Source organism: Xylocopa sonorina, chromosome 2, assembly GCF_050948175.1.
Source record: "Xylocopa sonorina isolate GNS202 chromosome 2, iyXylSono1_principal, whole genome shotgun sequence".
Taxonomy (NCBI): domain Eukaryota; kingdom Metazoa; phylum Arthropoda; class Insecta; order Hymenoptera; family Apidae; genus Xylocopa; species Xylocopa sonorina.
The window spans coordinates 11,531,868-11,557,682 of record NC_135194.1 but is presented as its reverse complement, the minus strand read 5'-3'; the positions used below and the strand labels follow the sequence as shown (position 1 = coordinate 11,557,682).

The window sequence follows — 25,815 nt, the reverse complement described above, 5'->3', positions numbered from 1 at the left end:
GCATTAAGAGCCTGATGATCTGTCAATAGATCTGCCATTGACGAAACGAGCCGCACAAATTGATTAGTTGTACAAATGGAGGTTGAAAGTGAGTTTCCGGAAATATTGAAGCTCGTTTACGAGGCTAAACTGAAGTTAAGTATAATTAATTTCTATATATAACTATTTGGTGAACAGTATGCAAAAAAATATTTCTCTCCTTCTTAGGTCGATTTATCAAGATTCTACTGCAGTTCAAGGGTTGAAATCAAGAATCCTAAATTAAACGAATGAAATCAATAAAATCGTGTGGAAAAATGATTCCCTCTGTTAAATTATGGTTTGCTACAATGACGTTAAAAATAATATTGTTCATCTTAAAGAATTTTCGTTAAATAAGAAGCTCATTAGCTCATCATTATGGAAATACGATTAACGTAATGCACATTTTTGCATGTCAAGATAAATAAATATAAGGGAACATCCTGATGCGATCAAGAAGGGTGCAAAGATTGATCTAAGTGATTTAACGCAAGATCTTGTTGTTGTTTGGCAAAAAAGGTAGAAAAAAATATTGAAAACACCGAAGTGTGTTCCGCACTCGCACAAAATACGAATAATACCAACAATAAGAGTGCATCCTCTACGTTCTTCAGGTACTATTACATTCTGATGCCACTGTGCGGCTTGATTCCTATGTGGGTGCCGTATTACTTTTGGAACGAGAAGCCACTTGTTGCTTATCACGCCATGATATTTAGATACATTTGTGGCCTACATTGTACGTGGTTGGCGAACTCAGCAGCTACTTTTCATGAGAAAAAATGGCACAAATTACGTACTACGAAATTGTGGTATTTTTATACAGTATTTTTTGTACTGCGAAATGAAAGAAATGTATGATAGATTTTTTAATGAATTTCGTCATCAATTTTCAGGCACATCAGTCCAACGGACCATATCACGTGGTCCATTATGTCTACCAGCGAAGGATAGCACAATTATCACCACGTATTCCCGTGGGACTACAAAACTGGCGAACTGCACGTTACATGAGTAACTGGACCACCGCGATGATCGATTTCTGTGCACGATTAGGATTAGCGTACGATCTGAAAACCATCTCGCCCGAAGCAATAAGAAAACGGGCGATCAAAACTGAGGACGGATCCATCTACACAGAATAACAGATGGCGAAAACAGTTTTAACAGTTCTTCACATTCAGAATCCGCTCTTCTTACGCTTTCAAGTAACCACGAACCATCGCGTCGGAGGATTTACAGTCAACACTAATACTTAAGCTTGTAAAATCGAAATTATAAATTCGGATTAACAATAATAAAGGTCCAGGTGCTAGCAATGATTAACGAGAAATGATTACTTAACCTCCCCAAATCCATCCGCACATATACAATTTATTTATAATAATATACCTTGGCTCGATTATAAAAATCTGAACCGTCGTCAAATAATAATCAACCCAATCAACGGGGTAAATTGATCCGCCACTACCGTTCGAGACGATCAAGATCGAGGCTGGAACGGGAACCAGCTGAACCTTCATTCACATTGTTTTTCCGTGTCTTTATGGATTTATAGATCGTCCTTTACCTTCGTCTAGCTGCGAAGGCTAAACGAGTAATAGGGCGAGGGTCTATATTCGTCGGTGTCGTCAGTCCAGACTAGAAAGGGCAAGCACTAAGGCCATATGAACTGCGTATGATCTTTATTGAATTGGTAGAAACGATATAACGGTTTCTTTGAATTGAAATAGATGCCATCGCTCGAGCCAAACGATTATGGCGGTAGCAGGAAACAAACCGCTAATGAGAAATCTATAATTGTAATCTTCGTGGTCAGTTCCTTTCACTTTTCGATGGATGCTTATAATTACAGCTTCGTGGAACATGTTTAATAAATAAATAAATAAACGATTCGAACCTCGCGATCTTTGGAAATGGCTACGCGCGAGTCGGTCACTCGTCATCCCGACGACATCGTCCATTGTGTCGCCACCCTAGGAACCTCGCGACCAATTGATCTGCCATTGTAATGATGCTGCCATAAATTGATTCGTTGAACGACTGGAATTACGTTTCCGTAAATATCGGGACTTGATTATGGGATTGAACTTTAGTTGGTAATGATGATTACCTAATGTCGTCACGCTATTAAGGCGAAGGAGGAAGTGAGGAATAGATGGTGGACGGTTATAACAATTGCGAAGAACTAGGCTCTTCTAAGTGAAGTAGACGATTAGAAAATCATTCTGATTCCACCAATATCTGCTTCTGAAATGAAACAGGCAACATTTCCTACATCCCAAAACAAGATGGTCGATAATAATGCATTACGTAATCTACCAGAATCTAGTTAACGAACATCGGAACAAGTTCCGAATAGATAACGCTGAAAGACACCTGATCAATCGTACGATCGCTTCGATTTCCCAGGGAAGACCGATAAGAGAGAAAAGAAAAAGGGAAAGAACGCTGACAAAATGTTAATCGTTAAAACAATTATCGTTGTGACATCGCCTGTGTAAAAATATACGCGTGCGGATTTGAAGAAGCTTCAACGCGTTCGTCAGAAACCAGTTTCGCGTTAGAATATAAAAATGCTCGCCTCCAAGGTAAACAAGCGGCGAAATGCAGGCCGTGTCGAGGCGTTCGATCGTTTAATTACCCGTAATCGCGAGCCGATTTATTCACCGCGAGGCGGAATCGATCAGCCGCTTCTTCCACGCGATCAGAGGAACACGGTGCATTATAATTGGCAGGATGCCCGGCGTCTAAAATCAGAACCGCACGCCCGTCGAATCTCGCGCGTGTTCGCCTGTTGTTGCTGCAACAACTGTTTGTTGACGCGTAACTTTTCAAAATATCTTCCCTTCGTTATTTTAATGCAACAAGGGGGTAAAGAACGAGATAATACGCGAACCCGATCGAGCCACTTGGCAAACATCGAAATTAAGGTCAGCGAGATTGAAATGCTACCAATCGTATGCTACGAGTTCACGATCGATCATTGTCGAGCACGAATTAATCCATTTCCGAGGAAAAGAGAAGCGATCTTTCTTCTCTACCAGTTTCCTCTATCTCTGCTTGTAAACAGACCAATGCTTCCCACTCAAGTATCATTTATATTTATTTAAATTGAATCGTTGCCGCGAAATCGCAGCGGCAATTAATTGAGTAACCGTGAAATTAAATGGTGACAGATTCTGGTCAACGACTGGCGTTGGAATTTCGACGAACAGAGCACGAAAATCGAATTTATCCTACTGATCGTAAAATTAGTGAAATTTGTAATCGCTGTTCGTCGAGAGGTTATAAGGTAAGATTTCAGAAGACGTTTGGATCGATGTCCACGTAAATATTTGCTCGTGGAAATTAAAGCATAAGCTAAGAATCACTAAATAATTCCAGTCGCTAATCAATAATCAACCGAGTCGGACTTCGTCAGCCAAGTATACTTTCCGACTCGGTCGGAAGCATAACATCGATAGTTCGCAAAGTAATTACCAAAGGAAAGCTATGGAAGATTGATCGCTAAATATTGAAGGAGAAATACGAACGCTTTAACTCGGGAAATATATCGAGCTTTTTCGAGCAGAAAGAGGGCGATAACTTAGATTAAAGACGCGAAGTCGAGTTGAAGTCAACCGGAACCGGAGATGATGTACCAAACCGATGATGTATCCCGGTGGCATTGGATTCGGGTAATGGAAGAGAAGGCTGTTCGGCTGATGAAACAATATTTGTTCACCCAAAAATGGAACATTGTCGAATATGGAAATTTATGAAAGCTTATTTATCTCCACTGATCATTCTTCTCTCTAAAAAGAATCTCGATATGCCTAAAAAACAGAGGAGGAATGAACTGAGATGAATAAAAAGAACCATCAAGCTAATAACGATTAAAGAAAAATGAAAAACTAAAAATTATATAATTGACCATGCTATATCTTTCGATGCATATTCCACATGTAACTTTAAGCGCATTTTGTTAAAAAAATTGTTTATCTCATTCCTTACTGCCTGGCAAGCTCTCTATTTTTTTATTTTCCATAAATCAATATGGTCATCATCATCTACGCTTTCAGACGTACAAGCATAAAATGTGCAAAACAGTACATAAGCAATAAATACATCAAGTTTATATGATATATTAATCACATGTCACGCATGCTGTGCATCGGAGGCTGGCAGTAGAATCAGCGCGATATGATCAGACGCTCGTGCATTCTTCTATGGTCCCAGAGAAAAGAACTGTCGTAATCTTTTAAATGATGATAAATTTGTAGAACTATTTTGCTGTTTAAAAATTTGTGATCCTCAAGCTGTTCGATTACACATAACCAAATATTTATGAACCATACCGTATGCGACACTGACAGAAAATGCGTATCAATTTTGACAACGTACAAAATGAAGTTACGCAAGACCAGGACATTTATTTTAAATAAACGATAACACGATTTGGATGGAAAAGCTTCGAAGGCCTCGACAGGATTAACCCAAGCGCCTAGCGTCGCCAAGTTACACGCTATCATGGATATCTATTTTAAAGACAGATTAAACGACCATTAATTCACAGCCATCGTCGCAAAGACAATACAAACGCAAATTTTTTTTAAAGTAACCTCTCTTCGCGGTGATTAAACCAGAAATTTTACATTCCAGACGAACGAAGAACACGCGAGCTCGTAAATCTTCGTAGAGACGCTCGCTCCCAACGAAGAGGAATTTCGAGACGGAAACACGTGACCGTGCTCGCGTTCGAAACGACATCACGAAGGCTTCCCGTGCGCTAATCCCTCGCGATTTCGTTTATCTTCTCGAATAGAATTCACTTGACGTTGAGGGATCGTTTTGGAAGACAACTTACGAATTCACTCCTCGCAGTCAGTTATTTTTCTTCATTTTGCTAGCAGAGATGAAGAAACGCGAACGTTCGATCGTTGCACGCTGCGACGAAGTTAGAGTTACAACGAGAACGGTATCTTATAATTCAGCTGTTCGTTTTTAATTGCGATGAAGCGGTTGAGACAACTTCCATGACTTTTTCAACCAAACAGCGACTGGTTACGATGCGTCGAACGCAACAGGTGACGTGCAGCTTCTGTCACGCATCGCAACCCTAGACGGAAGTGGAGCAGCGAGTCTACGCCTGATGCAATCTCCGGGAACCAGGAAAATCGATGTTTGACGTTAAACACATCTCGCGGATGATCGTGTGCGTTCGATAACCTACGAAGATGTTGGAAAGGAACGAGGCCATGGTGGACAACTGTCTACTGTGCAACAGGTGAGATGCCACTCTTTTTTCCTCAACATTTCCCTTATCAACGCCTCTCGCTTCTTCTCTCTCTTGAAGTTTAATTACCAATTGGTGGAAACCGCTCGATCGTGGCCTTCGTCTAAATTTCACCTCATTCTCACGCGAAAGTCGAAGGAAATATTCTGAACCAAACGTTCGATGCATCGAAAGATCTGTAGAATCGTTGAAAATATACGTTTCAGAGATCTCGCGGTGATTTAATTGATCTAGGCTGATTAAGAGGACTTCGAATCGTGGAAAAATTTAAATTAGAACGTATCTCGAAGCGAACCAAATCAAATTGATGAGAATCCAGATATTTGACGCGAAATAAATATTTGGTATCTGAAATTCAAAATTACGCACGCGGATACCAGTTCCTCGATTAAATTACAAAATTAATAATCCATTGAAAATTCCAGAACACGCGTTTGACTCGCGAAAAATTCCTACCTACACCCACGACTATGCGCATTAAGCGTTCCTCACACCTACCTTAATCAAATCGTCGAAATCCAATTGAACTGCAGCCTCTGTACCAATTAAATATTTATTTCCACCACCACCGATCGGAGGGAGGTTGCCAATCCACGTTTCGATATTCGAATGTCGAACCAACACGTTCACGCTCGTCGACACACACACGCACAGGCACATTTTCACTCTCCGTGTATTTCACATTTAATAAAACTGGTTTCGAATTATAGTCTGCTACTTCCTCTTCGCGAAACTACGGAAAACATTCAAACGAACCATCGAATGGTTAACGAGCAATGATACGAATCGTAAATTGAGGCTAAATAAAACATTACAGCTTCTGAAACGTTTAATTATTCAATTGAATGTCTCGTTTAATCGTTTATTAATTAAATAACGCAGAAACAGCGATTAAAATCGATTTGACCTCGAAGAAATTGACTCGCAGCAACTCCAGGCCCTTAATTCGTTCGAGTTAAATGGGGAGGTGAACGTGTGCGATTAGAAAAACGTTTCACGCGTCGGTAGCGTTTAAATGTTATCGTTCGGACGGTGTCGGAGGTATCGAACGGGCCAAAGGCGGAAGACGCAGGTGCGAGGCGTTGTGAGGGCCTCTTAACGATGCTTCTTTCAAATTCCCGGCACAGCCGCTGCACGCTCACAACGCGTTCGGTTCTCGTGGGCATCGGTCGTTCTCGAAAACCCGCACCAGTCGCGAGATTCGATGAAAAACCGCGGCTGAACCAGTCTTGTTGCTCGCCAAAAATATACCCAGGACGTTACTCGTTGTCCTCGTCGAGCGATTACCGCGAACGTCCCGTGGCTGTACCGAGTCGTTTCCGGAGAACCGGGCGAAAGCTCGCGTCCGGTCGTAACCACGGTCGTGCGACATGTGCGACGAATTGTTTTGGTGCGTCGTGAGCTTTCAGTGAGTGTGGCCATTGTAGGACACAACACAGTGGGAACAGTGGCCGATTGATGTTGCGTATCGTGCACAGACGAAAGGCTTTTGTAGATTCGTACCGTTTTCCAACTGTTTCGTAAACGTAGCATTATTTCGTGTGTAAATTATAATGAATAGTCGCGTGAAACGTCTGCTCGGTTTCGATCCGACAGCGGGTGCTTGCCAGGCTTCCGTTTACAGTGTATTCCTTTTATCCGCCTCTTTTTTTGGTTTACCTTGAACGTTGCTCTTGTGTGCTATTTGAGAAATACGAGGTGGTTGAAGTTCTCGATGCGACCAATCCACGGATCGAGTTTTTCAATACCGTGAGCCACGATTTATGGTATTATACACCAATGCCAAGCTAGTTTTTGGTAAGTTTCAGCTGAGATTCGATTCAGAAATGAGGTTTTAATGAGAGTCGAAGCGAAGAAGGGATCGTTTACAGTTATACTCGTGGACAGTGTGTACTCAGTGGTAGATTTGATTGTGTTCGTTGTCACTGGTTCGTGAAAAGCAATCGGATAATGTAAAGGGTCTTTCGTGGACGAGTGTCCCGCGAAGCAGCTCGCGAACACCTTCTGTTCTCCTCCTCGTCTTCGAAGAGCGTGTAAACGATGGTTCTCTTGAAACCAGCAACGTGTCCATCATGCTGTCACGTTTACTTCGAAAAAGTTTCCCTGTCAGCGTGTTTACGTATAAAAGCCGCGCGATACCGCGAAATTATTTTCATCAATGAAACTTCACTTTGGGGATATCGATTTTCCCATCCCTTCTAATATTCTCCCTTTTTACTTGATACTTTCGCGGGAAACGTAAGAAACTTTTCGTAGTATATTTCCAAGTTGCTGCTGCGAGTAACGTTACGAGTATTTTCGAAAGCTTCATTCTTTCGATTTCATAGGATCGACGACCATTTGAAGTAAGAGAGACTACCCCCTCGAAAGACCATCAGCAGATGTACCAAAATGAAGAACGAAAGAAGCTCATCGCCAAGCGTTATAGTCAGTTTCCTGTTCGACAACGCTCGGATATTTCATTGTAGCAATAATCGACGCAGTCGAATCGCGAGCAACCATTAAAATAAAATAAATAACCGATGAAATTGATCATCAAACGCTGTAACAATCATCGATTCAAGGCCTGCAACGAATCAACAGTAATTGAAGCTCGTGTGAGATCAGCGATGTTCAACCTCGGCCAAACAAAACTACCATTAACCCAAAGCAAATAACCAACGAAATTAATCTTTAAACAATATGGAACGCTCTCGTCTAACCAAACTGGGATTACCGCGATCAACAATATACAGTGCAATCACTATCGCCGTCGAAGTTATCGATTGATTACTCCCGATGCACCCTGCAACATTGATTATCGCGAGAAGACGCGGTTCCATCGGCGATAACCCTAAGTAGGGTGGTAATCAAGGGTAGTACAGGATAAAGAGGTTGTTGAGCATAATTAGAGTGTTTTCGTTGATATTTAAAGGGCGTTAGAAATGTCGTACTCTTATAAGGGGAAAATGTACTTGTTTTACATGCAAACTATCGTGAAACTTGTTATTTTATTCAGTTTTGCATTAAGCAAACATTTTTTTCAAAGAATGATGACAAACTCGCGTAAAATTTCGTTTGAACACCAAATTGGGAAAGGATGGAAAGACAGTAGACTCGTTTCATCCTAGAAATAGTGTGCCACATGCGTGGATCAATCCTCTGATAGAGCGTGAATCGTTTACGCGGTTGATTCGAACCTCGTCGTGAGAAAGATGCTCAGTCGCGAGTGAACCGCTCGCTGATCGTGTTCGTATCACGCAAGGGAAAAGTTGTCTCTGTGAACGAAGAAGAGAATTAAGAGGAAGACTGCTTCAATTGACATTAATTAGTTGACGGAACAATTTCGTAGATTGGGAAAACTTAATACCTTTAGGAAAAACATTGAAGTTGGTTGAGTAAGGAAAAATTCGTGGCAAACTGTTTTCTTAAATTGATTAAATTCTTAATTAAAAGGGTATGAGGAGATATAGTAATATTTATAAACGTTCATTTTATCAATAAGATTATGAATTGAATGGGATCAATTGATTATCGAGTCAATTAATTACTAGGAAGAGGAAGAATTTAAATTATAAACAGAACTCCATTGATTCTCGAAGTTAATAAAAGACTCGAGAAGACTGGACTTTTTTCAGATAAATGGAATGATTCGCGTAAAGGCCAAGCTCGTAAAATTATCTGCTGCAATAAAGAAGTTACTGAAAGCGGTTCATTAATTCTTTAGACGCAGAATGGCGACACTGAAATATTTTACTAGCATAGTAGTAACTCTCAATGATTGAGGTGTCCGCTTGCGAGTAAACTCGGTTAACTGATGCAGGAATAACGATTTTAGGACGCGTAGGGCAAAGTGGAACGATTAATTAATCATTGCCCGGCGAGAAATTGTTGAAACACGAACTTGAAGTCACTTTGTACACGCGTCAAATTCGCTACTTACGAACGTGAGACGAGAAACAACGATTGCAGTGGAAATAATTGGATAATTGAGATATTAAAATTATTCGAGTGATCATTTACTCTGAGAAAACGAAGGAGGCCAAAAAAAGAGCGAATTGGGGGTGAATTAAAGGGTGAGTCGATAGCTTGATGGATGACTGTCATAATTGTTACGATGAGCACCATAGCTGAGACAAATTATCGTCGAATTTGGTTCTGACTACGTTGTCACGATAAATCATGAGGTTGACCGATCGTCGCGCGGCACATACGGAACAAATTGATACGAAAATCATGTCGTGTAACCATAACGGCAGTAAATTAACCGGGGCGTCGCAGTCTAGCCTCGAATTTAATTCAAATTTACTTAACGCCAATTTCTGGATACCCAGACGGTAGTTTCTCGCGTGAACAAGCGTTGCACGCGAGGGATTATAGATATTCCAATTTGCGTTAGCCGATTTATTAACCGATTTCATTTTTCCAGATCGACAGGAGATTAGTGCAAGATCGAGGTCGGGAACAATTACGCTTAACAGAGTTGCTGGTATAAATAGAATAGCTGAACAAAATTAGCGGTACGGTTGTGTAATTGGCGTAATGGTCCCGTTGATAACGTTCGATTGATTATCGCGACGGAAATGCCGCGAAATGTTCGCACGTGCCAGTATTTTTAGACGTAGTCACGGTTGACTGGATCAGTCGTGTGCGATCCGTGTTGATCGCGACAACGTTACTAATGATATGCACCCAGAAGTCGTGTAACTGCTACACGGAGACGCGTTGGCTGTTAAATGTACCCCCGTGAGTTGTACCGTGGCGCGCGATCGGCGGAACGGTTTGATAAACGATCCGTGGACAACTAGATCCGGTTCGAACTCAATTAAACCGACACGATCGATACTGATTTGATCGATGAACACTTAAACCGCGGACTGTCAGATCTATAAATTGGCATAATGGCTTATTAAGTGAACACCCGTAACGATGAATTGATAAATCGATCTATTATACGATCCCACTTCAGTAAAGACGCGAACGCTACGATACGAATGCGTAACAGATAATCCACCGTTTCGATAACACGCTGTGCGAATAATATTCGTATCATAAATTTAATTAAACTACCATCGAAAATCGAATATTATATATATAGAATAATTTGCAATCAATTTTTCACACAGTAATTAACTTCGAAAGGATTATACAGTTAAAAGGATTAAAAAAGTGTTCACGATAAACTTTCCTTCTGTATCACGTAAAAATTGAATTCCAGTGGCACCACTTTGTAACCCGGAAGTGTGGAACAAAATGGTCCCCCAGCCTGTACACGTGGATGGGACACTGTGCAACCCAGCGAAACCATAATAACTCGTGCTGCCAGCTTAGCGATTTTCTATTAATATGTCTTATCCGAGACCAGCGACATTTTCGATCCGTCGCCTTGTCCCTGACAATACGGAAGTCACAAGTGTTCCAGCAAGACGGTCGATCTATTTTCAAAACCTCGAATCGATCTGAAAGCCAGGAACCAGCCGACTTTTCACGGTGAAGCTGTCCCGATATTCTTACTCTTGTCCAGAAGAATTTCAGTGCTACTTTTATTCCATCTAAATGCATAAACACGAACAAAGTGGACATAAATAACAGATACATCGAGACCAATTTATCCACTTCACTCTCCTGAAAGCCGTGAAAATGGTGATCGTCGAACCCAACTGCCACTGCACTGAAGTTCGTCCCACATAAATCTGCAGAGAAACCGTCGATCCGGGTGTCTAGAAGCTAATCAACGTTAATCGTAGTCATCCAAGTCGTCAGATCTTCCAGAAGAATGATTTCCATCAACGAATCCGTCTATTCGAGCGGACGCGCGACGGTGGCCACCATCACGACCGCCGCTAACGGAAGTCGAGGAGGCCCGCTGGCTGGTAACGAGAGGTTCGAGAATTACACGAACGCGATCGCCGAGTTTCTGCAGCAGGAGGAGCAGTACACGAGCAGACGGGACCCGTTGTACATCGTGCTGCCGATCACGGTGATCTATGCGGTGATCTTTCTCACAGGGCTGGTTGGGAACGTGTCCACGTGCGTGGTGATCGCGCGTAACAAGTCGATGCACACGGCGACCAACTACTATCTGTTCAGTCTGGCCGTGTCTGATTTATTGCTACTGATATCCGGCCTGCCACCGGAGATGTACTACATCTGGTCGCATTTCCCGTACGTGTTCGGCGAGGCGTTCTGCATTATTCAGAGCTTCGCAGCGGAGACGTCCTCGAACGCGACCGTCCTCACCATCACCGCCTTCACCGTCGAGAGGTTCGTAAGCGACTTTGAATTATTTCGCCGTGCGAATCGCGCTGAAATATCGCCCCTCAGATTCAGGAAACAGTCCCTGGCCACTGTCGCCGCTCGGAAGTAGCGAGCTGGCTAAAGAAAAAAAGATAAACAGTTGATCCTACTGATACACTGGTATTCATAATTCCAGGGGAAGTCTATAGCAGCTGCGTATTGCGGACCATTTCCCCTGCAATATGCCTCGACCGTATATTCTTTATTGTGTATCGATGCCATAAAGTTTCGAAGATAACCCTATCGGCTTTCGCGCAATTTAAAAGGCATTATCCGGAAACGATTTCTTATAGTCGGTAAATATACCAATATAAGCATCCTCTCAAATGCAGTCGACGATTCATCAGCGCAATCCCCTTTAAGAGTTCATATATAAAGCTTTGCATTTATCCGGGATATTCTGTTAAAACAATTAATTTACCTCGCTGATAACTGCCGGTGGCTAAATAAAAATCGTTCGTTACATTCGATCGCGACTCCATTCCCTCCACGGGCAACAAATTCCAGTTATAAGGGGTTAATTTATTTTTCGACCGTTCCCTTAATCCCAGGCACGTCTTATCGCTTAAGTCAGCCGCGAAATTACGATCTTTTTCAACCAGCACCCCCGACAAATATTATCGTACAATAAATCGCTCTTCCGTTGTTTCACTGCGCAGTTCTGGCCGCTTTCGACCTCTCGATAAGTATAGACCAAAACTGTTCTCGACTAAAAGCATCGAGCTCGAGGGGTGTACGGTTACATGTCATCCCCTTGTCACAAGGAAATTCCCAGAACCCTGACGGAAGTAACCCTTCCCGTCCGACGCAAATAAAGCGCGTCCGATTCATCCGTGCCCTCCTCTTCCCTTTATTTCTCCCGTGGAAAACGTCTCGACCTTTGCCTCGCCGCGCCACCCTATTTCCCGACGGACGATTACGACGGAAATTGTAGTAAAAGAGCACCCTAATAGCTACAGCGTTCGTCGAGCGTGAAGACGAGTAGTATCCGTACTTTATTCTGAAATTATGATTAACATCCGGTTAAAAGAGGCTGGGATCATTTTTCTCCATTAGTCAGGAGGTGTTACAGTTGTCACTGGTTCTTTGGTCTTGTCAGAGGTTTCTCTGAAATGCACGATTCGTCTCGCTAACTTTTTCAGGTAATTACTTCTGACGATAATTCAATTCGCTCTTCCAAAGGGAATCTTTAATTAAAGAATCATTAGAAGCTTCTTTCCTTTGAAGTTCCTTCTGCTCGTAGCCATTATATTGAATATGCTGTTGCACGTACGCTTTGCGAAAAGTATTTTTACCATGGTAACGTCTTCTCGGAAATTGGAATGCTTTCCCTTGGTAAAGGTGAGCTTCCTGGAAAATGCGATTCTACAGATATCCTTTCGTAAAAGGTAACACTGATTTTTCTTCTTTTCGAAATCATATTTACTTTAAATACAATTCGCATCCGACTTTTTCCCTCCTTCGCTGCTGGAAACAACAATATCCTTTGAAAAGGGTTTCGCATTGGTTCTACCTCTGAAGTATTTACACAGCTATCCGCGGATCGAATATCGTGTGCGCGTATTTACTTTAAAAGAATTGTTCCTCGTGTCGTACACGAAAATGCCGCCAAGAATGTCAACGGCGACTTGGCTGGCCGAAATTTCCGAGGTTCCCTCGACGACTAATTTCAACGGGGTCGACAAGTAGCCGTGACAGAACGGTCGAAACGATCGACGTCGAGACTACGAGCGTAAAGCGTTGCGTCGTTCTTTCAGGTACGTCGCGATCTGTCATCCTTTCATCTCGCACACAATGTCGAAGCTGTCACGAGCAGTGAAGTTCATCGTGGTGATCTGGCTTCTGGCGCTCTGCCTGGCCGTGCCCCAGGCGATTCAATTCGGCATCGTTTACAGACAGAACAATAACGGCACGGAGATGCTGGACAGCGCCCAGTGCTCGATGAAGTGGACGCTGATCGAGCACGCGTTCGAGATATCCACGATGCTGTTCTTCGTGCTACCGATGACGATCATAACCGTGCTCTACGTCTTGATCGCGATCAAGCTGAGACGGTCCAGGCTGTTGACGGCCACCGTCAAGAGGAACCACCCGCCAGCTGGACTGAATCATTGCGACAGCGGAAGAGTGAAAACCGCCGCGCAGAGGAACGTGATCCGAATGCTGGGTGAGTCGAGAGACCTCCTCTCACGTTTTATATGGAATTTAACCGATTTCCGTACTATTCCGTGCACTTGTTCCGGAATGACAATGATTTATCAGGTAGCGCGAGGACCATTTAATAACTGTAAGAACGCGCGTGGACGTCTGTTTGTCGACACGATAACTCTTGAAGCGATTTAGGGGTCCGAGTTTGAACTCGGAACAGAGATTCGTCCGAGAATGCACTTGGTTGGGATTGAATTTTGATCACATCGGTACACTAACTGAGAAGGGAGAAAGGATCAGAGTTTCTCAGGGTTCTAGGGTGACGATATATTTTATGTTGACTTCCTTATCTGTAAATATCAATACGATTTTTAGAGACTCAGTAAATTCCCATGATTTTCTCTTGAAAAAAAACGAGCTCTAAATATAATTCCAATTATTTGAACTGCTCTGAGAGAAGTAGTTGTGGAAGTAACGCTTGTTCAGAGGAGCTTAAATAGACTCGTTACGATGGAGATTAAGGAGAGATCTTGCTCTGCTAAGAAAGTTAGCTAAGCTGGATCAGATAGAGAGATAACAGGTAAAGTATTCGAAACTCCTGCGTATAGGGCACTCAATAGTTAGCGGAGTGTTTAAAAATTCCAATTGCATTTAAAATTCATGAATTTCCACGAATCCAACGGTGCAACGAGAACAAGAAATGTCTTCTAATGGTTCTCACAATAAATAATCGGTTCAAGAGCGAATCATTCTCGCGTCGAATGGTTTGACAGTAGTAAAAGATGAAACAGGGTAGACGCGCGCCCCACGTTCGTGATTCTCTAAATTCAGGCTCTCTAACAACCTTGTGGTTCTTAAACACTTCTATTCCATTTTGAAATATGTTGATTATTGCTGCTGAATGCAATTAATTTAGAAAGGACAAACATGAAATATCGATGGACGGAATGCAAAATCGATTCGTTTAAAAGACAGCTGCAATATGTTGCGTAATTTTTTCCAAAGTTCAAGAAATTTTTTTTACTTTGCAGGATTCGAAAAGACTTAATTATATATGTCACAAGAACGATGCTTCGTTTCATTGGAGGCCTTGATTTTTCGCTGGTTTTTTTTTTTATTTGTTCTCTACGAACATCTGCGATGCTGTTCGACCTCGTGTACATATTTCCGAGTCGTCCTTGCGAGTGATGGATGCATCGAATAAAACATTATACAGAAATAACGAGCTATTCCGATAACTATCGTCTATAATAGCGTTATCTCAAGAGTGCGAGAACCTAAATTTAGACCAAATGTTTCTGCGCGATACCGTAGCCGAGAGATTCATGCTTTCGCACGATTTAATTCCCATCGAATTCGCCTGCAATTCCAGCAGACCCTCTATCCGGCTCCGTTCGAATTCCAAAATTATAAAATTCTCATCAAACTCCAAATTATTACAAAATCCTCGTCAAATTCATACTGAATTCCCATCTGTTCAAATTTCATAATAAATTTTTAAATTCCTCTGTCCTCCTCGTTGAGTCGCCGCAGAAGTTCTCTTCGAATGAAGAGGACTCCTCGAGTTCTCATTGAATTCTTCCCGAGTTTCTCCCTTACCATTATACCTGCATTGAGTTCTTACGAAGTTCCTAACCCAGGTTCGGTTCTCATCGAATTCTCGTCGAACGCTCGACAACTTTTCGTCCCTTGTTCTCGCTGGATTTTCATCAAGATTTTTTAGCGCTTCCTTTGAGTCAAATCCTCTCTCGTCGCCCATCCCAGCCCAAAGAGAGTCTCGTACGCAAAACCAGACGGCTAATAGTCAGAAGCATACCCAAGGATTGAATCAGCGGTCGTAAATTCGATCGACGTCGCCCCGCGAAGACTGTTCCTCGAGGCTTTTTTTGTCGCTGGTAGCCGCCATCGAGACCCTCCCCAACGGTGGCCTCGTAAAATCGAACGACCTCGTGATTTTGGCTACTTTATACGTTTGTGCGGCCACGACCCTCCTGTTCGATTGTATCGACAACGATATCGAGCCAAACGAAACGATCCACGAATTAACTATGGACGAAAAAAGGACAGGCTGTTCGGTGGAGTTCGTTCAACCTTCCTCATCTCTAATTGATTCGATTAGTCGCAACGAAAGAATGTTTTTACGAAATTAAGAGATTACTTTGCAGATTATTTCGATTGGATGCGTTAAGTGCGTTTAGTAGATAAATTTTAGTATAATCTGTCGATTATGTCCATACGTCTTTGCTAATGCAACCATTTCCGTGTTGCAACTTCCTTAATGACTCCATAACAGTTAGCTTGGGCGTGGGTACTGTAATTGAACCTGGCTACGGAATGTCTTAGACGAATTTACATAGAAATTCCAGACAGCCGCTCTTTGTTGAACCAACCAATTGAATACGAAAAGTACCTTTTTATGGCATTTTTTAGTTACATTGAATACCATGCGAACGAAGTAAAATTCATGCCCATAAAAATTCCAGACGAATAATCATACATATAAAGTAGGAAATTGAGGAGGGAACCATCTCGAAAATGTAAAATCCATCCTGCATGCATCAGCGACGATTTTACGCGCGCAGCGTCGATACTAAATTCTACTTGATCTCGTTTATGAAGGCTTCGGCTTGTTCGATCGTTTCATGTAGAACTGGAAATCGAAGCATTACCAGATTCATTTTTACAACACTTGTTACATGCAGAAGAAACGATTTAGCCTTTAAAAATTTCGCGTGCAATAAAAATTTGTGAATTAAAATTCTAAACAGACAGATAACTTCTATTTCTTTCGTAGAACGCAGTAACAGATGTGGTACCGGTGAGAATCTCTGTTGTAAACTTCCTATTTCTTCCGTGATATTTCTAGCGATAGACGAGCGCCTTATGTCGGGAGCAAAAGGGTTAACGACGTCGTTCGTTCCTTTCGTCGAGGCGAGCGACGTTCATAATATTAGATTTGCAAATTTCTTTTGTATTGCGCCCAGGCAAGCATCCCACAGTTGTAACCATTTCTCGACCAAGTGAAATGTTACACTAAAGAAAAAATGATCCACCGCGCTGGTAACATTTTAAATGAAATTATTTGTGCAGTGACATTTAAAAAACTCTGCTTCAGAATTCCAAGTAAATCTCGTAAACTTCGCCGTTTTCTAATTTTCTAGCACCTTATATATCCCTCGAAACATCTTTCGTTACAATTTCTCTCGTTCCTTTTAATAAAATTCTTTTTTACTTTACAGCTGTGCTTGCTTCAGGTTAATTGATTTACTGAACGGTTGTTGATTAAATTTAAGAGGAAGTTACCACCCCACAGTTACAGTTAATCGATAACCCGTCGCTGGGATGGAGTTTGTTTCGAATTCGCGTCTTTCCTTCAGGGACGATTGGAAATTCGGTGATTGGGTGCGCTGGTGGGTGAAGGAAATACGCGATACCAGCCACGATATTTTCGAGGCAATGACAGAAGCGGTTATGTTTAATAAAAAAATAGTTCCATGGCATTGGAGCGTCGTGTCTTCTCATAAATTTCGAAACACGCTGATAATAAAATTTGACTAGCGTATCTCGTCACTACATAAACCTGACGTTGAATTATCGATGTCTATTTACGACCGTACGTATTCTAACAAAATAGACGACACGTCATCTCGCGCGGAAGATTATTTAATAACGACACTGCGAACCGCGTTATAAAAATTGACTCTGACTCCGCAACGTTCTCCTTCTTATTGTTGGATTAAACAAATTTCGTCTTCGATTAAATAGCTCGATTCATAGACTCCGTTCCGCGCTATAAAAGCTTTTTTATAGAGCATCAACGCGTACGTACGTAAAATGATACCTAATGGAAAGTTTCTGTTCACTTTCTAGGATGATACTTCGGTCTGCCAAGATCGTAAACCGTCGTAGCCTGCGCGATTTTTTTATTTGCTTTCAAAAGACGACAAGTTTAAGCAACTTCGAGGATAATCTACAGTTTCATTCATAAATTCGCACCGGAAGCCCGGCATATTCCCCATTCATAAACCACGAGCCGCTGACTAACGCCAGAAAAATCAGTGGAACAGTATTTTCCGCTGGTAATTTACGATACGTGTTACGGGCACCGCAAATAGACTATCGCGCGTCACCTCAGCTCCTTCTTTTGCTCGCCGTCCGCTAACCTTCGCCATCATTTTTCCCCAGGCTTCCAGTTCCTACGCTCTTTCCTAAAGATTCCGCGAGAATCCCGAGCACTTCTTTTGTGTACGCCTGCCAAGCGAAAATCGCCCTGTTTATAGACGCGCGCGGATTTACGCTCCATTTAAACTGCTACGTTCCTTCCAACAGTGGCATCGCGCGATTTATTCCTCTAGCTGTGTAATCAGTCTCGCGTTACTACGTTGAAAGGATAGTTTTCGATGCGTAACACAATTTTAACGATCATTTCGTATCGTCGAATCCATGTGCGTTAATTATCGAATTCATTGGAGAAAATCGTCGAAATAGCTCGATACACCATCGATATTAAAAATCTGCCCATAATAACACGGACATGGATAGTTACAGATAGGAACATTGTGCTGCGGGGGTGTTCGCGAAAAACAGAAGCCTCGACGGCGTTCTGTGTAAGCAGATCGATCAGGAAATAGATCGCATTCGCGGGCACGGCCTCGCGAAACTTTATACAAACCGGTGCTGTCAAAATGCGGCCGTAAATAGATGCCACGGGACCGTTGTTGCCGCTTGTTAACTCTCTCGCGGCTGCGAAATTCGCCGATCCGAATCGGCGGCCCGCGGAAGTATCGACCGCGCCGTTTAGGGCTGTTAATCGACGAGATTCGCGACCCCCGTCGCGGTGGTCACTTCCGTCCGTTTTTACGAACCGCAACGCCCAGCTCCCGTTTTCGCCTACACAGGGTTCAGATTTTTTTTAAAACGCTGGAACGTGGGCGATGGACAATCTGGTTTCTCAGACAAATACACAGCGCGTTACTTTATTGTATGAGGTGGTTGGACAGGTGGTGTAAACCGAGAGCGATACTGCAAGGGGAAATAAACAGGCGAAAGCACGGGGTAACGTTTGCTTTCCTTTTTATCGAATAAAAAATGTAATAAAATTTCTTTCGCGTTTCAAGTTTGATCGTTGAGAATAGTTCTTTCTTCTAGAAAGATTAATTTACTATCATGGGCGATGTGTAGGAAATAATGATAGAAAGTAATGTACTGGCTGGAGATGCACTCACTGTATTTGTTTAAAAGATTGCTATTCTGAATTTGTTTACTCGAGAGCAGCCAGAAGACGTGTATACGTGTACGTGGTTGATGATTGTTGCGGTATACATGTCTATCTATCTTTCCGCTGACACGGGGTGGCAAAAATGTCCAAGTGCGCTCTAGTTTAGTGGCCGGATGCGGACGTGAAAGAAATCTCCGGGAAATTGAAGATCTATCGGTTCCTCGCGGCTAAATAGTGCCCTTTTAATAGGGCGCTCCATCATTTCAACAGCCTTGCAGCTAGCTTTATCACTGTCCGATGATAAGTTCATATTTATAGAAAGATCGATAAAGCATCAACTGTAAAATTTCGCGAGATAGCTCGCTACTGCGAAATTGAAGAAGCAACAGAGAGAGTGAGGGATTGATAAATATTGTTTTCGAAATTTCAAAAGCGATCCGACACCATCCAAATTCGACTTTGTATCTAATAAATTATCGGATACTTGCTTGTTTAGAATTCAACAAGTTGCAGGAACAGAAATTGATTGCAGAAGCGACAGGCGATATAAAAACAATTTAATTCGCGAGTGACGAATGAAACGCGCCTCTGCTAATGGTATAATAAATTATTGCGACAATTTGGCTGAAGTTATCTACGATCGAAGTACTGAATAATTCATTTAACGATGTCTCGAATAATTCACGACACATACAAAGATACGTTACTACATTTCTTTTCTTTCTTTCTTTTTCTCATTGGAATATCGAATTTATTTTTACGTCACATCGATAGTTCGAAAAATAACCAAATTGCTTGACAAAGTGGCTCGTGTAACGCTGTATCGTAAAAAAAGGAAGGATCGACGGTGGGGAAATCCCCGATAATGCGAGTTTTCGAATTTACGAGTGCATTGGGAGCCACTTATCTTCATTCCCGACGGAGGTGTTCACTATTGAAGAGATAACGCTGGTAAAAATTGCAGCCGTCATATCCAAAGCCCTGCCAGAATAGATTTTCGTCTATCGTCCGGATTAAAAGTTGAAATATCGTCGTGAAAATTTTACCCTCCAGGAATCGAACCCTTTCTTTTAATCAGTCTCGCCCAACAGCAAATAGTATAGACATCCGTCGCGAAAAATAATACTTTTCAAAGCTGCTCGCGTTGAATTAATTCACCATGTAAAAAAATCGCTGCCAGAATTTTTGCGAGGCGACTAAATTTTTTTTTAGCCCCGAGAGTATAAATTTTTACGACCAGTCGGTTTTACTGCGATCGTTGTAATGCGGTTTCGGTTAAACAATACATTTTAGTGGCAAAGCCAAGAATGAAATTGCAATACTGCGTCGAATAAAAAAATCCGCGCACCAGTTGTATATTCGACGAAAGTTTAGGTCGGAAGAGTGATGAACAACGTTCGCGTTTTAGGATTAATGTACTGCGAACCGTGGAAAATGGTTTACGCGTTTAAACGGTTCTATAGATTACCATTAAATGGTAATTATTTCTCGTTTTTTAGAGAGACAAATATTACACGATTTTTATTTTTACTCTGCTCCTTTTTAGACACTTTATACTTAGAAATTGTAAAAATATGTGGCCGCACGATCTAAATCCGTATCGTACGGTTCATAAAAGAAGATCAAATCAGCTTACACGCACACGACACCCACACAGAGCGAACAAAAAATATCCAGAGGAGATAGAACTACGTAAATCAATCCTGGCGCATGTACCGGCTGTTCATTTCACACAGACCCATAAAGGCACGATTTATGCCACTACTAATGATCTACAACGATAGCTACAAAATTTCGTTGACAAATGCCATACACGAACCGAAGAAACTTTCCAAATATCCATAATCCTTTCAAATCCCTTCAAACAAATCAACTTTATATCACTATTTATACAGACTATTAGATACAAACAGTCTCAGAATAAATATCTGTTCTATCTATATCTCTTTTACGAGCACAAACATCAGTTGCTTATTTCCTGTCAGTTCTTTCATTTATCATAACATATATACTCTGAAATTCTTCCATACTCACTTCTGGGCCGACAGAAGTCCACAAGCTCCCAAGTATCCACAATTTACATCAGGTGAAGGCTATTGAGAACGGATAGGTCAGGTGAAATAACTATGTATTAATCGAGCAAAGTTAATGAAAAAAGCGAGAGAAACGTTAACAGAATAGCAGCAGCAATGCTGCAGTCGACAAACAAGATTACGTGCCTCGAAAGCTACGTTGCGACTTATCAGCAACTCCGTCGTTTATGGCTCGCCAAATTTTGTACATGGCAGGCACGGATTTCCTTTTTCGATTCCAAAAATTCGTATTGCGTTCTGATAAAAGTGACGAGCGAGTATTGTTTAAAATATTCGAAGGCACGTAGTTCAATCAATTGTACTTAATATTTTACACCTTAATCACGGAGAATCGTATAATAATTGAGCGATAGGAGTAAATTGATTGATAGGAACGCGATTAATCACTGTCTTCCGATAGAAAAGTGGAAATATCGGAGATAAATATAGAGCCAACGTTGGATCGCTTCGACGAAGACATTTTATTGCCGATTGCCGATTATTTACGACGGAACCAGCCAGTTTTCGGCGCTTCCTATCGTCGAACGCGATCGTATTCTACCCACGAGAATAGGGGAATGATGGATAACCGGTATTTTTTTCATGCAAAATGAGTGACTCGAGGAGTCTCCGCGTCAAAAGGTGAGCATAAACGATGGACTGGGACGTGAGAACGCTTACGGACCGCCGATAGAATCGATTCGAATCTCATTTCAGGGATAAAACCTCTTTTATGTCTTTACACGCGAATCCGAGGATTTTTCAGGGGTAAATAAGTTAATGCGGTTTCCAGCTTGAGGGCTCTACAAATGGAGAATGCAATTCAGTCCGTGTGCATCTTGGATGGAATTATTGAAGATCGTTAACTCTTCGCGGGTTGAATTCCTCTGGATCGTAGGGAATGAAATTAATTATCGATGCGAGTAACAACTTAAATCGATGTAAATTGAATGATAAGATAGATTTTTGTCGAACGAAACTTTCGTGTTAAAGAAATTCCGAGCGGTCTTTTAAGGTATTCAAGAAATTCCTTTTTAAATGCGCACGTGTCGAGTTAGCATAGTGTTTACGAGTTAGTTTCAGTTTCTTGATGATCGATCGATTTACAGAAACCGACCAAGAGCGTAGAACTCGTGTAATAGTGAGGAATCGCGGCGAGTTATCGCAAAGTTCGCAAACGAGGTCTGGTATCAGATATATTATAAAATGTTCACCGGAAACCTGGCGCCACTCGTTAACACGATAACAGAGGACTAACGACAACATATTATCTATCACAAAGGATCAAAACCATCGACCAACGCGAACTCCACTTCGTTCAAATAAATTGCTTCGAAGCGGACGGGAAAATGGCGGACAAAGGCGTCCCAATTATCGCATCCATTGATTCAATTCTTCACCCGAATACGACTTCCGATTTCTCGTTTCGTGGAGCCCACGTTCTTTTAATCGAATACAAATGTTTCGCTGCTAAAAGTCAACGTCTTAAAACGCAAATCCTCGTGTTTATCGTGATTAATACTAAAAAAGAAGAATTGTTTAGCTTCTTAAGCAAAATTGAATTAATTGGTAACGTGAATTTTGTCGAAAATTAGCTGAATAGTAATGCGAAGCGATATCATGAGCGAACGAGGAAAGTATGGAAACGAAGCGTTTATTGAACGAGTGTAGCTCAGATTATTTCTAAACGCGAGAACGATTTTCCTCCTATGAAATATTTACTATTTCACGGCATTCAATTGATCGAGTGCGATTCATCGCAAACCATACGGTCGTTCCGACCCCAGGAGACCTTATCTCGAAATATATCTACCCGAGTAGACTGCAGTTTATTGCAGGCGAACAGCTTAAAGTACAATGGTTATTCAGTCACGAGGACAACGCCGAGCACTTTCTGGTTCATTGATATTCAAGTATTCGAATTACCAGAGATCCTCCGGACGCTTTAGCAGTCCATTAAATCGGACTAAATCGATCACCCCTCGAGAAGGTGGAGTGTACGGGGCGTGAATGTAATATTTATTCAGTTATTCCGGGAATGCAGCTCGTCTGTCTGTCTATCCGACGTCCTGCGAATTCGTTCCTCGAAACGGAACTCCAGCGCGGCAAAGAATTTCCGTGTCGCAGCGCACAACAAATATTTTCGAACCAGATACGTTTTCTGGCATTTTACTTTTAGCATTCGCAACTTGTTGCTTGCTTTGTATCGATCGAAAGGTTAATGGATAGATCGAAAGATCCATCTAATTGTACCAGGCTCGAATTGTAAGCTTAATGGATGGATCGAAGGATCCGTTTAACTGCGTCAGGCTCGAATTGAAAATTAGAAGCAAGTACGACGGTACGAACGGAGTAACGCGGCTGGTTCGACCATTAAAATGGAATGAAATTTTCAGTTGCAGTTGTGGTGGCGTTCTTCATCTGTTGGGCACCGTTCCACGCACAGAGGCTGATGGCCGTCTACGCGCACAACAGCACCACTCGGCCGCAAAACACGTTAGTTATAGTCTACACTATCCTCACGTACGTGTCAGGGGTGTTTTATTACCTTTCGACGACGGTGAATCCGCTGCTATACAACATCATGTCCAACAAATTTAGGAAGGCTTTCAAGGTAAGTTATCACAATACATTTTCGAACTGGCAACCTCCTTGTCAACAACCCCTCCTAGTGTTATTAATTATCGTGCAAGTGTAACGAACGAGATAAAAGCGCCTTCCGTCTTGATTGTTGAGATTCGTCAGACTCGAGATTTAAATGCAGCTCGCTGTTATTTTGCGAATAGACGTTTCAGAGTTTGATCGCACTTGAGAAAATTGAGAGAGGGGTTAATTCAATTCTTGGTCATTTTTGCTATAGAATAGGAATAGATTACTAAGTAGTTTTACAAAAAGAGAATGTGGAGTATATAAAAAAAAATAGAAATAATTTGGAAATACATGAGAAACTTAAAATGAATAAAGACATGTCCAGAAAATATGCCGATCGAGTTCGACAGAGTGCGTTAAACGAATTCAAGTTGACTTTCAGTCGATGCTGTCGAATAACTGCGGCCGGAAATGGTCGTCCCGGAAGTCGTTGCCGCGGCAGCCCACCTATAGCAGCCTGTCCCGTTACCCGAGGTCCGCGTTCAGGCAGGCGGACGATCGTCAGAATTCGCCGTCGATCTCGGTCAGCGACGACAACCAGAAGCTGACCTGCATCGCTCGAGCGACGAACACGACCGAGCTGAACAGTTTAACCGAGCGGAAGGACCAGGAACAAAATCGGATCGTCTCGACGGTGAACAGGGCCAACAACCGGGAATTCGCCCGCAGCATGTCGAGAAGCTCGAACTCCAGCCAGCTGACCATGATGACCACCATCAGCAAGAGTTTCAACGAAGGTAACAACAACTTGCCAGCGACCTGCGTGAACGAATGCCTGTTGAAGATCCAGAGACCACCTCGAACTGTTACCCTTGGTAAGCGAATCGATTTCTACTATCGAAACGATCGTTGATAAGATCCAGATGCAAGAATTTGTCGTTTCATTGATTCGCCATTTTTTTTTAGAGTAGACTATGGAAAATTTGTTACGGCTTTAACGAGGTGATACTTTGCTGGAGATAAGGATATTGATAAAATTGATAAAATTAAGACGCCCTGAGTGAAGCAAGCAATTTTTTTTGTTAAATAGGAATACTCGCGGAACGATTGAGGCTGGGAACGAAAGGGTTCTTCTCCGTCCAGCAGAAAATCCCGACTAGTCCAACCGCGAAACCGGAAGCGACGATCCTCTCGCCACGGTTTCAAAGCCATCCAAGCATCGAGAGCGCGAACACAATCAGTAACTCCAGTTTGCAGGACTTTGACGAAACGGAGTTTACTGGGATGGAATTGGCGCGATACATGGGCGAATTGAACAGCGATTTGATTATCTAACGTTCGCGTTCGGATGTCGTGCGAAGATTGCACAGGTTTATCGTCGAACGATACGCGATACGAGTGCTTAAGATTGTTAAGTACCCAGGAATTGAAAATTCGAGCATCTTAAAAACTATTTTTAGTTCGAGTACTCGAAGATCTGGGAACTGAAAGATTTCATTCCTGCCAATATTTTTTCAATGCTTTTTTCAACATTTTTTCGTTGCAAGTTTAATGTAACGAAACCTACGAACAAGTTGTATAGAAGCAAATCGTGGTCATGGTTTCTCTGCAAAATTATTTGATCGGAGCTTACGAGTATCGATAAAAATAATTTGCAGAGAAATGATTAGTCAAGTGTGTTTCAAGTTATGACAGAATTATCGAAGTCGTCATGTTTTGAATCGAAGTAATCGAGAAATTCGCGCTGTTAAAAATCAAAACGACGAGATAACTGCAAAGCACATAGTCATCGCTATCGCAAGTTACGACAGAATTATCAAAATCGTGGTGTTTTGTTTGTGAATTATCGAATTCTCGCTGTTAGAAATCAAAACGACGAGATAACTGCAAAACACAGTCATCGCGTGTGTTATCTGTAAACATATAATATACGTAATGGTATTTCTATTCGAGGAGATAACCGTTCGCGGTTCCACGGCTACTTTCAGAAGAACCCCATACTTAAAACTAGAGTTAAGTGCGAATAGTTGTGATAATGTTAAGGTCTACGTGACGATTCATTTTTCAAAGAAAATGCTTCTCCCCTTAAACTATTTTTTTGCGTATACTACAGAACCTTTCACGATGGAACTAGCGAGACTAATGCTGTAACTGTTCCTTCCCTCTAACTTTAATGCTTACTCAGAGAAGAGACTGCAACTGTACCTAAAACA

General features: G+C 41.9%; 2 protein-coding genes across 3 annotated transcripts; both read left to right on the top strand.

Annotated features, from left to right (window-relative positions):
- The first annotated feature begins 296 nt into the window (after positions 1 to 296).
- On the top strand, positions 297 to 1,166 carry LOC143433279 (acyl-CoA Delta-9 desaturase-like). The gene is made up of 4 exons (XM_076910566.1): positions 297 to 319; positions 457 to 540; positions 636 to 846; positions 918 to 1,166. Exons 1-4 carry the CDS (start codon positions 297 to 299, stop codon positions 1,164 to 1,166), a joined length of 567 nt encoding a protein of 188 aa, XP_076766681.1.
- A 9,948-nt stretch (positions 1,167 to 11,114) lies between these two features.
- Positions 11,115 to 25,021, top strand: LOC143433080 (pyrokinin-1 receptor). 2 transcript variants are annotated; one of them, XM_076910203.1, is made up of 6 exons: positions 11,148 to 11,184; positions 11,221 to 11,542; positions 13,333 to 13,742; positions 23,410 to 23,627; positions 24,045 to 24,477; positions 24,693 to 25,021. In XM_076910203.1, the coding sequence occupies exons 2-6, from the start codon at positions 11,337 to 11,339 to the stop codon at positions 24,935 to 24,937; spliced, it is 1,512 nt and encodes a 503-aa protein (XP_076766318.1). In that variant the 5' UTR covers positions 11,148 to 11,184; positions 11,221 to 11,336; the 3' UTR covers positions 24,938 to 25,021. The 2 variants fall into 2 exon arrangements, with proteins under 2 accessions (XP_076766319.1, XP_076766318.1); XM_076910204.1 differs by having other exon boundaries at positions 11,115 to 11,542.
- Positions 25,022 to 25,815: the final 794 nt, after the last annotated feature.

Bases quoted from the DNA above. Each gene is read 5' to 3' on its own strand.
- LOC143433279 (XM_076910566.1), top strand. From the start codon at position 297: ATGATTCCCTCTGTTAAATTATG. The intron at 541-635 runs GTAGAAAAAAAT...TACGTTCTTCAG, and splicing joins GTTGTTGTTTGGCAAAAAAG to GTACTATTACATTCTGATGC. The intron at 847-917 runs GTATTTTTTGTA...ATCAATTTTCAG, and splicing joins AATTGTGGTATTTTTATACA to GCACATCAGTCCAACGGACC.
- LOC143433080 (XM_076910204.1), top strand. From the start codon at position 11,337: ATGCACACGGCGACCAACTACTATCTGTTCAGTCTGGCCGTGTCTGAT. The intron at 13,743-23,409 runs GTGAGTCGAGAG...TGAAATTTTCAG, and splicing joins GAACGTGATCCGAATGCTGG to TTGCAGTTGTGGTGGCGTTC. The intron at 23,628-24,044 runs GTAAGTTATCAC...GTTGACTTTCAG, and splicing joins AATTTAGGAAGGCTTTCAAG to TCGATGCTGTCGAATAACTG.